The sequence below is a fragment of the Sceloporus undulatus genome, chromosome 3, assembly GCF_019175285.1.
Source record: "Sceloporus undulatus isolate JIND9_A2432 ecotype Alabama chromosome 3, SceUnd_v1.1, whole genome shotgun sequence".
Classification (NCBI taxonomy): Eukaryota; Metazoa; Chordata; class Lepidosauria; order Squamata; family Phrynosomatidae; genus Sceloporus; species Sceloporus undulatus.
Window position 1 is genome coordinate 143,558,069 of NC_056524.1, and position 11,899 is coordinate 143,569,967.

Here is an 11,899-nt window from a genome sequence, read left to right on the forward strand (position 1 = left end):
TTTTTGCCAAAACAAGTTACAATGCTTTTTATGTTGGTAAAATAATAGTGACTTTCAACTAGTAAAAGATGCAATTTTCTTTGAATTTACATGTTTCATTACTTAGGTTTATAGCAGAAGTCACATGATGAACAAAGACCTATTTAGCCAAGCATTCTATTTACACAGAGGCCTGCCAGGAGTCATGGCTTGATTGTAAGAGGCCTCCTTCCTGCCCATACAGCACAAAATCCCCCCTGGTACATGGGTCAGTAGTTATCTATAGAGAGACCACAAAAGCAGAACATTGTAGTATTGGTACCCACCTACTCATTGTCCCTAGCAACTGGTAAAGAGTGGCATACTGCTTCTGACAATGAAGGCAATATATAGTTATTCGCCATAATTTGTCTCATCTCCTTTTAAAGACATCCTAGTTGGTAACCATATGACATCTTGCAGTGAATTCCACAGGTTAATTCTTTGCTGTGTTTAATATTATTTCCTTTTATCTATCTGAAATCATTCGCCTTCACTGAATGACCCAATGACATCAAACACCCCTTCTCTGTCAAATATAACAGTGTGAATTACAAAAGAATGAGCATTTAGTCCAGTCTGTTGTCCAAAAGAACAACAGCCACTAAGTGGAGCACTTGCAAGACCAGCATAACAATATAGTATATTATACAATACAAGTCTTGCAAGTCCATCAGCAAGAGATGATCTATCAAACCAGATCTATTTTTTAAATGCCTGTTAAAAGCACACCACCATATTTGAAAAACTAGTCTCCTTCTTTTCCTTTTCTTTCTATCCTTCTATATTTGCATATTTTATCTGATTTATACACTTCACCGGGTCCAGAAGGCTGCAGCTAGAATGCTAACTGGGACCTGTTATAAGGAGCATATACTGGTAAGTCTCTTGTTGAAACAGCTTCACTGGCTTGTTTCTGGGTACAATTGAAAGTGCTGGTTATAACCTATATGCTCAAGGCTGCGTATGGCGCGCCCGCCTATGGCGAGGTTCCACTGTACCTCAGTAAATACACACAGAACTGCACAGTTAGAATGTAGATCATGGACGCAAATCGTTCAGCATCACTAGAAAACTGGCTTTTCCTATGTGGATTAGAAAAATGTTGCAGTGTACTGACTGAAGATTGTTATAATTTTATTTGACTGAAGATTTTTATAATTTTATATCCTTCTAAGAAAAGCTACATATACTAAACCTTTTATTTTAACCAGTGACATTTAAGATGTGTATTGATTGGTAAAATAATTCATTAATCATATCTCAACTACTATTAAAAAGGAAACACCAAGAACTGGCTAGGAGTTGGTCAAGTTAAAGAAATTATATAGGAATGAGAATCCAAAAAAGGATGCCATTGATTTAGTACCTGTCTCCGTTCTCGACGAGATAATGTGTTGCCATGAAGAATTCGCCAGAGCATCCTTGCAGCAATCTTTGTATCAATCCATAACAACCGAAAACCATGGTAATAATGCTTTAGTTCATCAACAATCCTCTGTCCAAGTGATTTTCTGACTATATTTTCTTCCACTGTTGGACTATATACAGGGCCTCCTTCCTCCAATTTCTTATTTTTATCCTTCAGAGACTTCAGGGATTTTTCTATCATAGAGTCATCATAACTACGTTGTGAAGAATGCCACTTCCGTACTGGAAGATAATGACACCCCCAAATCAGGGGAGAATTCACAATGCCCCTATGAGGGGACAGTGACCACAAATCAAGTGATCTTAGTGCTGTAAAGTTCCTTTCTTCTGGTCCTTCAGACCAAATGTAGCCATTCCTTGCAGAGCAAATGTAAACAGGGGAGATGCTAGTGCAATATTTAAAATGCGCAGGTCTGCAAAACAAAGTGATATTTTAATATTTGTAACGCATAGTACTTACACTTGATTAATCTACCCTCATTATTATTTTATGAGTTGCACAACCCCAGGTGGTTGGACTGGATGGCCCTTGTGGTCTCTTCCAACTGTATGATTCTATGAAATAGTAATATACCAAGGACAACACAAAAAGATTTGTAAGACTGAGAGGATATTTGGAATCAAAATGGATCCAAACATTCACTACACCACACAGACCCAATGACACAATGTTTATTAATGATTTGCATCAGATTATAATTGCCAAAATCTTATTACGTATCTGGTATGCTTAAAGCTGTGTTTAACAAGGGTCGTCATAACAGAATTTATTCTAACAACCTTCTGTAACAAGCACATGCAACCGTCTGTGACAAAAAGAAATGCAATGCCTTCTACAAAATATCCAGCAGCTGGGATTAACTCTCCTTCAGGAATAGGATTTACAAAATTGTACTGAGGGGTTAGTTAGAAATTAATTTAATATCTCTCCCCAAAATAGAACATCATTCACTAAAAAAAAAATATTTGGTTATGGGGTATGACCATGGCCAAGATTCTGTACAATTTTAGCACAGTGTAAATATACATCAATGTGGTTATATCAGATACCATAGTGCTACAGTGGGTGCCTTGCTCTTGAGATTATCTCTTGTGTAACAATTGATTAGAATGAAGTGTGTGCGAAGGCTACGGGTGTGGTTGTGGAATGGCTGGGTGGTGACTCGGGTCTGAACTTTTGCAGAGTGATGAAGCACAACCATTTATTCAACTATTTTTAAGCTACCACAGTGCCCCAAAAACTGTGAAGATACATGGAGGAAATGATATGATAACTGATGAGAACATTCAGAAGGCATTTCATTTCATTTTGATTATATTCTTCTTTATATAAAGAATATGAAATTTCTGTGGAGAAGTATGACCAAACAGATCTTGCCAAATTACAGAGGAAGAGAGCTGGGTCATAGAATCATAGAACCAAAGAATTATAGAATTGTAGAGTTGGAAGAAACCACAAGGGCCATCCAGTCCAACCCCACTCTGCCATGCAAGAACTCTCAATCAAACCATACTCGACAGATGGCCATCCAGCCTCTGCTTAAAGACGTACAAGGAAGGAGACTCCACTACACTCCGAGGGAGTTTGTTCCACTGTCAAACCGCCCTTACTGTCAGGAAGTTCCTCCCAATATCAAGCTGGAATCTCTTCTCCTGGAGCTTGCATCCATTGTTCCAGGTCCTGTTCTCTGGAGCAGCCAAAAATAAGCTTGCTCCCTCCTCAATTTGACATCCCTTCAAATATTTAAACAGGTCTATCATATCACCTCTTAACCTTCTCTTCTCCAGGCCAAACATCCCCAGCTCCCTAAGTCATTCCTCATAGGGCATGGTTTCCAGGCCCTTCACAATTTTAGTTGCCCTCCTTTGGACATGCTCTAAACTAAAACAATTAATTTCAGCAGGGAGAAATGTAAGGTGCTACACTTAGGCAGAAAAAATAAAATGCACAGATATAGGATGAGGGAGACCTGGCTGGACAACAGTACATGTGAAAGGGATCTAAGAATCCTAATATACCACAACTTCAATATGAGTCAACAGGGTGATGTGGCAATTCTAGGCTGCATCTATAGGCTAACAGTGTCTAGATCGAGGCAATTTATTTCACTGCTGCAGCCAATGGACGTATTGTATGCCCATTGGCTGCATCAGAGGGGACGGGGTATGCACACGCCAGGTCCCAAGCACCAGGGAGGCGAGTCCCCATGGCATCTGGCATGGATTACAGGCCCCAGCGACCCCCGCACCCTGCCTGACTCCCGCCCGGTGCCTCCTGGGAAACTAAAGTCACTGGACCCAAGAGGAGTCAGTGGGGCCTTGCTGCCTGGCTGAACCTAAAATGAGGGGCCTGTACTGCCCTCCCCCAACTGAAGGAAGCCCCCCTCCCAACCCCCAAGGCAAAGCTAAGACCAGGGTGAAGGAGGGGGAGGAGGACATTGTCCCCAATGGCACAGCTGCATGTACATGCCTTCACTGGGGACAGTGTGGGCTTGCCACCCACAAATTATCAAAACTGCAAATGGCAAGTCCATAGATACCAACTGTATTCTATTCTGTGAACTGGAAAAATCCAGGGTTGGGGAAAAATAATTGAAAATTAATACTTCTTTGGGTTTAATCCAGTTTTTCTACACTAAATTAAATGGGAATAAATGAATCCTGCTTTTTAAATTAATACTGTAAAACTTTTTTTTATTTGAAAACATGATCAACCATGTTTTATCTAACATTAACAATCCAAAGTTATCAGGCTTAGTTATAATTTACAACTTTCAATAAAACACAAATTTACTGTTTATTATTACTATTAAAACTGAATACATGTAGACTATATAGTCTACCTAAAGTCCTCTCAGAGTTGTTTTGTTGAACTTAGGTTAATTGAAGATTTTCTTTCTAAATGGCATTTCTTGTACTATAAAATAAAGTGATTAAAAGGAAGCACTGGATATTGGCCTAACAATGAACTGTCAATAAACTGTAAAAATTAAAATGTTTAATTCAAACAGTCATTGTTGTTCCAGTAAGAGGACTGGAAAATAGAAATAAAACCTAGACTTTTATATTTAAAAAAGAAATAATCAATTAAAAAAGCTAGGAGTCTTTTTTTTTTTAAAAAAAGGCATTTGGTTAAACCTAGTCATTTTTTCTATTCAGTTGCAAAATCACTAGGGTAGGCCTGACCAACCTGGTCCTTAAAAACAATCAGAGAACCCTTTTAAATGTATTTCACAGTTGCCAGCTATCAACTGGCAGGACAGACAGCTAACTTAAATATAATTGTCTTGTGAATATGATTACTTACGTATGATTTATTAGCCTCAGGGATGTACAGCTAAAACAAGCATGGTTTTCCACATGACCTAGAAGTCAAAAAGAAAAGTCAGTGTGTAGGCAGATCAGGTATCAGTCACTATGTAATCTATTTCCCCTTGGAGTAGCACATCCAGTGGTCTTGCTCAGACACTATTCCCTTAACTGAAAGCACAAATCATATGCAGATTGAGTATCCTTTATCCAAAATTCTGAAATACGAAATGCTCCCAAATCCACAACACTTTGAGCACTGACATCACAGAGCAGCATTAGAGGCAGGAAAGAAGATGATGATGATGATGATAATAATAATAATAATATGATTTATTTATATGCCGCCCAATCACTGGGAATCCGAGCGGCTAACAATAGAGGAGATAATAGACGGTTCCCTGCCCTCAGGCTTACAATCTAAAAAGACACGACACAAAAGGAGAAGAGAATGGTGGGGGGGGAGGGGATCAGGTCCAGCATTCTTCTCTCCCTCTGAAGCCTGGACCAAGGCAGATGGACTGGAGGGAGGGCTCTTTTTCTTAAAGAAAGGCAACAGTTGGTGTGTCTGAGTTCGCATCCAGACTTGCACAAGTGGCTGCTGTTCCTGCTGCTGCACCACCAACTCCCTGACAAAACGGAGTCATAAGTAAGATGCCAGCGATGGTGGTTACTAGCAACCTTCTCTGGCCTCGCCTCTCCTCTCCTCTCCCTGCTGCTTCTACACCAGATCCTGAAACCCCAGTGCGCCAACTGTGATAGCTGTAGCAGCAAGGCTGCTCTCTCCTGCCCTTCCTCCCTTTAAACATATCTGGCCTCCCAGCAACTGCAGGATGAGCAAGAAGCTCTGGGTAGTGACCCACAGCCATCGCCATCTCTTGCTCTAGCTCCCGAAGAGCAAACTGAATGTCCAGAGAATGTGGAGCCCATCTCCTGCAAGTAGCGGCTCATAGCTGCTATCATGTTTGGAACACACAAGCCCACAAGAGTACCTGTGGCACCAAGGGAGGGGAGGTAGCAACAGTGGTTGTACGACTGGGGAGAGAGAGGCAAGGCAGCTCCAACTGGACTTGCCTGCAAAGAAGACGGCCCTCCCTTCAGCCACCATCTTAGGGAGAGAGAGGCAAGCCAGCTCCAACAGGCCTTGCCTGCAAAGAAGACGGCCCTCCCTTCAGCCACCATCTTGGGGAGAGAGAGGCAAGCCAGCTCCAATAGGCCTCCAAGGATAGATCTGCTGGACTTTTTCCCTTCCTCATTGCCACTCCCTTCTCCTTTTGTGTCTGTCTTTTTTAGATTGTAAGCCTGAGAGCAGGGAAATGTCTGATTTGCAAATTGTAATCCGCTCTGATAGCCTTGGCTGAAGAGCGGGGTAAAAATAAATTATTATTATTATTATTATTATTATTGATCCCTCAATCACTGCCCTCTCCTCCTCTTTTATGTCTGTCAGTGTAGCATATCTAAACTGGTGGAATCAGCTGCAGCAAACACCTAAAGCTGCAAGTGAAACACAATCACAATGGCAAGTAACCCTTCTTACTCCTTCAGTACCAAGAGCCCATGGCCAGGAGGGTGGGAGGTGATCAATGAGGGTTGCGCCATCTGCCACTACTTCCTAGGCAAGCAGAGAGACTCATTCAAGGAACCTTGCATGCTGCTCAAGAAGTTCATGAACTATATCAAGCAGCCTTACCAGTGCAGCAAGAGGCTGAAACACAGAACCTTTCCTACCAGGAGTTTGACAGAAAAATTCAGATGCATTTTTCTCAAATCCAAACTCAACCCACCCACTCCGAGAAAAAAACAAAAACCTTTCCTTCTTGCAATCTCCCACCCCCATTTTCTTTCCACATCCTCATGATTAGAGTAACAGGTGTGAAGAGACTTCTCTCAAGTAGTGCTCTTCTTCTGAGCCTTGGCTGAGAGCCTGAGTCAGGAGGGCATACATCCTGCCTGTCTCCTCCTCTCCATTTGCAGTTTGGTGCAATGAATTGTGGCTCCCAAGAGCTTTATATATATGCAAATACTCCAAAATCTAAAAAAAACAAAAAAATACTTTTTTTCATCAGCATTTCAGATAAGGAAAACCCAACCTGTAGCAGAAACAAATTTGGAGAGAACGCACAAGCCTATACAGATAAAAGCATGAGATCTAGCATCCAACAATTCAGAATCATAAAATTGGGAGATCACAACAGCAATCAAGTTCAACTCCCTGCATGTAGGAACACAAAATTAAAGCACCCAACACCATAGAGAGATCTTGTAGCAGCTTTAAGACTAAGTGAAAGAAAGACATTGGTAGCATGAGCTTTCACAGACTTAAGTCTGCTTCCTCAGATACACCCAACTAAATAATAATAATAATAATAATAATAATATTTATTTGTATCCCACCTCTCCCTGTATTGGATCAAGGCGGGTAACAACAAACAAAAGAACAATAAAAATACAACACAACAAGCCACAAGTAAAAACATAGCAAGACATATCAAATCCTAATTACCTACCTCCCTCCCACCCTAAAATAGTGTTAAAACAACAATTCCTAATAAAATGCTCCCAATAAAATAGTCAATAAAATCAATCACGATCACAGTCCGGTGGGAACAGCTATGCAACTGGAGAGTGAACATTTCGAGGAGGTCAGTTTGGGAAGGCCTGCCCAAAGAGATCCATTTTTATTGCCTTCTTAAAGGCCTCCAAAGATGTTATATGTCAGATCTCTTCTGGCAGGTCATTCCAGATTTTTGGAGTCACAACAGAAAACTTCCTCTGGGAAGTCGTTACCAGTCTGGTTTTCTTAGACTGCAAGAGATTCTTCTCAGAGGACTTGCGAGTGCGGGAAGGATTGTATGGGAGGAGGCGTTACTTTACATCTTGTCAACATCCTTACTGAATTGTGGTGCCCAGAACTGGACACAGGTGAGGCTTGACCAAAGCAGAATACAGTGGTACTATTACTTCCCTCAATCTAGATACTAAAATTCTATTGATGCAACCTAAAATCTTGTGGTCGACTAGGATTCTTAGATTCCTTTCACATGTACTGTTGTCATGCCAGGTGTCTCTCATCCTATATCTGTGCATTTCATTTTTTCTGCCTAGGTGCAGTACCTTACATTTCTCCCTGTTAAAATTCATTTTGTTAGTTTTGGTTCAGCTTTTAAGGTCATCTGTTAAGGTCATTTTGAATGTTGTTCCTGTCCTCTGGGATATTAGCTACCTTTCTTATTTGGTATCATCTGCAAATTTCAAAAACATGGCCTCTATTCCAACATCCAAGTCACTGATAAAAATGTTGAATAGCACTGGCCCCAGGGCAGAACACTGTGGTACTCCACTGGTCACTTCTCTCCAGGATGAAGAAGAACCATAGGTGAGTACCCTTTGGGTTTGATTGATCAACCAATTACAAATTCACCTAAGAGTCGCATTACAAAGCCTCTGTGGTTAGGGTAGGAAATGCTGGTCCCCCAGTGACCTAAGATTTGACTACCTGTTGTAGGATCCTCCTGCCAAAATCTCCTTGGATGTCAAGATGACAAAAATGAGGCTGTCATACTTTAGACACATCATGAGAAGGAAGGATTCATTGGAAAAATCAATAAAGGAAAAGTGGAGAGAGGCAGAAAGAGAGGAAGGCTGCATGCTAGATGGATGGACTCTATTGGGGAGGTCATGTGTATGAGTTTGCAGGAATTAAGCACAGCAGTGAAGGCTTGGGGGTCTTGGAGATGTCTCATCTACAGGGTCGACATCAAGTCGAGGGCAGTTAACAACAAAGTAGGTAATGTTTCGGCAGGATTTTGGACTTCAGGGACTTGATGAAGGTTTAGTGCTGTCTGTGAGAGAACTCTAACTGGTTACACTGGTCTGAGTGCCTCCAAAGTGCTTGCAAAACTCCCAAAATCTGCCCCCTACTGGAGGGATGGCATCAATTCTGTTGGCCTCACCACTGCCCTGTGCGATTCTTGAGCTCAGGGCACCCTGCTGCTGCTTAGGGAGAAATTTCTGCTCTCCTTACTATGTCCTGAAGTTCCTTGAGTCTCTTGACTGAAAGGAAGACCTGAAGGAAGGAGTGAAGTGTGGTTTGGAAGTGTGGAATGGCGTACCTGCCTAAAGTGCTTCTTGATATCCCTCTTTCTCCCTGAGACTGGCACCAGTTCCAAGAATTCCCCAAAAAGGGGATGAATGTCAGGTTCCATTTGGAGCATGTGTCTACATTCCAACTCTTTAGCCAGAGCTTCTGCCTCGCTGCTACAGATGCCACCTGAGCCCTGGCACTGAACTGGACTGCATCCAAAGTACCATCTGCTGAGAAGACTACTGCTTTCTTCAACCTATTGAGTCCTTGTCTAATCTTGGTCCCACCTGGAATAGCTCTGTGATCCAGAACAGTGAACGTTGGGCCAAGATGGAAACCCAGGTAACTGCTATGATAGTTAGTGACCTCATGCACCTTCTTGAGCCTTCTCAGCCTTCCTACCCTCAGATCTCTTCAGGGTGTCCTCTCCATCCTCACAAAAATAAAAATAAATAGCAGATGACACCAAGGGCAAAGAGTATCCCAGCTGCGCCTGTTCCTTCAGACGTCAGATCTGGCCACAGTGACACATACCAGTTGGATTACTATTATGTGCTCTATAAAGAGCTAGTTTTGAAGTGTTCAAAACTTCAAATGGTCCAAGGAGCAGCAGACAGATTACTAACAGAGGTGCTAGCTACAGGGAGCATATAACTCCTTTTTGCAAGAGACCCATTTCCAGGCACAATTCCAAGTGCTGCTTATGACCTTTAAAGCCCTACATGGCTCAGGTCCAGGTTATCTGAAGGTCCGTAATCTCCCTTACGAACCAGCCCTTGCTCAGAGAGCTGCTGAGAAAGTCCTTCTCTCTGTCCCACCTCCCTCACAGGTACATCTGGTGAGAGCACAGGAGAGGGCTTTTCCATGGCTTCCCCAGGCTCTGGAACTCTCTTCCCTTAAAAGTCAGGACTGGCACCCACCCTCCCTCTTACATAATTTTGGCAAAAAACAAAACTTTTCTATTCCAATAGACAGTTGACATGTGATTACAAAAGGCCCGTCTTACACAGGATATTGTGTGCAGGATATTGCTAAATGATGTGCTTGTGTGTGTGTTTTAGTGGTAATCTGATTTCCCCCCCCCCCCCTATTTGTTTGTTTTTTAATTTTTATGGCTTTTTTACAAAGGTTTTTTTAATCACTGTAAGCCACTTTGGATCCCTATTTTGGAAAAAGGCAGAATAGAATTATTATTAATTATAATAATACAATACAGTTCTAAACAATTGTGGCAATACAGAATATGTACATGAATTGCTGCTTTTTCCCTGCCCTTGCAAATCTTTTCACTCTACCTAGATTAGCAGACAGAGCCAGCATGGTGTAGAGGTTCGAGTGTTGGCTAGGATTCTGGGAAACCAGGGTTCAAACCTCTGCTCAGCCATGAAACCCACTGGGTGACCTTAGTCATGTCGCACACTCTCAGCCTCAGAGGAAAGCAAAGGCAACCCCCTCTGAGCCCAAGAAAACTCAAAGACAGGTTCACTTTAGGCTTGTAAATCAGAAAGGACTTGAAGGCACACAACAACAGATTAGCTGATGCAGAGTGTCAATAACCCTGGAAGTATCCCAAGACTTCACCTTCTGCTTTCCCATTCTTACTTAATGCCAGGAAATTCTCCATCTCTCATGGCACCTAAAATCTATGGCCTGAGGAAACAAACCACTTCAAATGAATTCTCAACATCCAATATTGTTGGTGGCATGCAGCTTGACTCTTAATAATCTCTCTGTTTTGACAACAGTACATGTGAAAGGGATCTAGGAGTCCTAGGAGACCACAAGTTGAATATGAGTCAACAGTGTGACATGGCAGCTAAAAAGGCCAATGCAATCTTAGGCTGCATCAATAGAAGTACAGTGTCTAGATCAAGGGAAGTAATAGCGCCACTCTATTCTGCTCTGGTCAGGCCCCACCTGGAATATTGTGTCCAGTTCTGGGCACCACAATTTAAAAAGGATGTTGAGAAACTGGAGCATGTCCAAAGGAGAGTAACTAAAATGGTGAAGGGTCTGGAAACCATGCCCTATGAGGAACGACTTAGGGAGCTGGGGATATTTAGCCTGGAAAAAAGAAGGTTAAGAGGTTATATGGTAGCCCTGTTTAAATATTTGAAGGGATGTCATATTGAGGAGGGAGCAGGATTGTTTTCTGCTGCTCCAGAGAACAGGACCCAGAACAATGGAGGCAAGCTGCAGGAAAAGAGATTCCACCTGAACATTAGGAGGAACTTCCCGAGAGTAAGGGCTGTTCGACAGTGGAAGACACTCCTTCCTCGGAGTGTAGTGGAGTCTCCCTCCTTGGAGGTCTTTAAACAGAGGCCAGATGGCCATCTGTCACAGGGAGTGCTTTGACTGGGAGTTCCTGCATGGCAGAATGGGGTTGGACTGGAGGGCCCTAGAGATATCTTCCATGAAATGGCGGGGCTCCCCAAGGGCTCCGGCAGAGGCCTCTTGAGCGGAGGCTGCCTGCCTCCCTCCACAGCCAGACAGTCATCAAGCCAGGCCTCCCTCGCTCCGCTCCGCGCCGGCTGCCTCCGGCCGTTTCCCTCCCAAGCGGCCCAGCCCCAGGGTCCCCTGCTCGGCCTCACCAGCCTCGGCTTCCCTCTGCTGCTGCTGCAGGCGCCGAGGGAGTCCGGAGGCCCTTCTGGGCCCGCAGCGCTTCAGGAGGACGAAGGCCATTCCGGGGCGAGAGGCAGAGAGAAAAGCCTCGGCTGGCGGCGCCGGGAAGCAGGAAAAGTACCAGCGCCCCTCCCGCGGCTTGATGGGACGGAAAGCCCTCTGCCAGGGAGCCGCGAGGCATCTCGGGAAGTGTAGTTTCGTGCCCAAAATAAACGCCAAGGAAAGAGCAGGCGGAGGAGGAGGCCGAAGAGTTGAAACCAACCAGTCGCCGGGTGGGAGGGGCTGATAAATGCGCCCGGAGGAAAAGGGGGCCTATTGAATGCTGAGGGGGGCCTAGCTGAGGTGAATGAGGCCTGACTGAGGTTCCCACCCGAGGAGGAGGAGGAGGAGGCCTCCACAAAATGGAGGACTAGTGACGTCACTAGGGTTGGC

The 11,899-nt window shown here is 43.5% G+C and overlaps 1 protein-coding gene across 2 annotated transcripts in view; it reads right to left on the reverse strand.

The window, feature by feature from the left end:
• LETM1 (leucine zipper and EF-hand containing transmembrane protein 1) overlaps positions 1–11,619 on the reverse strand; it is a 61,999-nt gene extending 50,380 nt beyond the window's left edge. The window contains exons 1-3 of one of the 2 annotated variants that reach the window (XM_042457660.1): positions 11,437–11,619; positions 4,757–4,814; positions 1,388–1,862 (exon numbers count right to left, since the gene is read on the reverse strand). In XM_042457660.1, coding sequence (XP_042313594.1) covers positions 1,388–1,862; positions 4,757–4,814; positions 11,437–11,527 — 624 coding nt within the window. In that variant the 5' untranslated portion in view covers positions 11,528–11,619. The remainder of the gene's footprint in view (positions 1–1,387; positions 1,863–4,756; positions 4,815–11,436) is intronic. The other variant, XM_042457661.1, reaches the window with a different exon arrangement.
• Between the last annotated feature and the right edge of the window lie 280 nt (positions 11,620–11,899).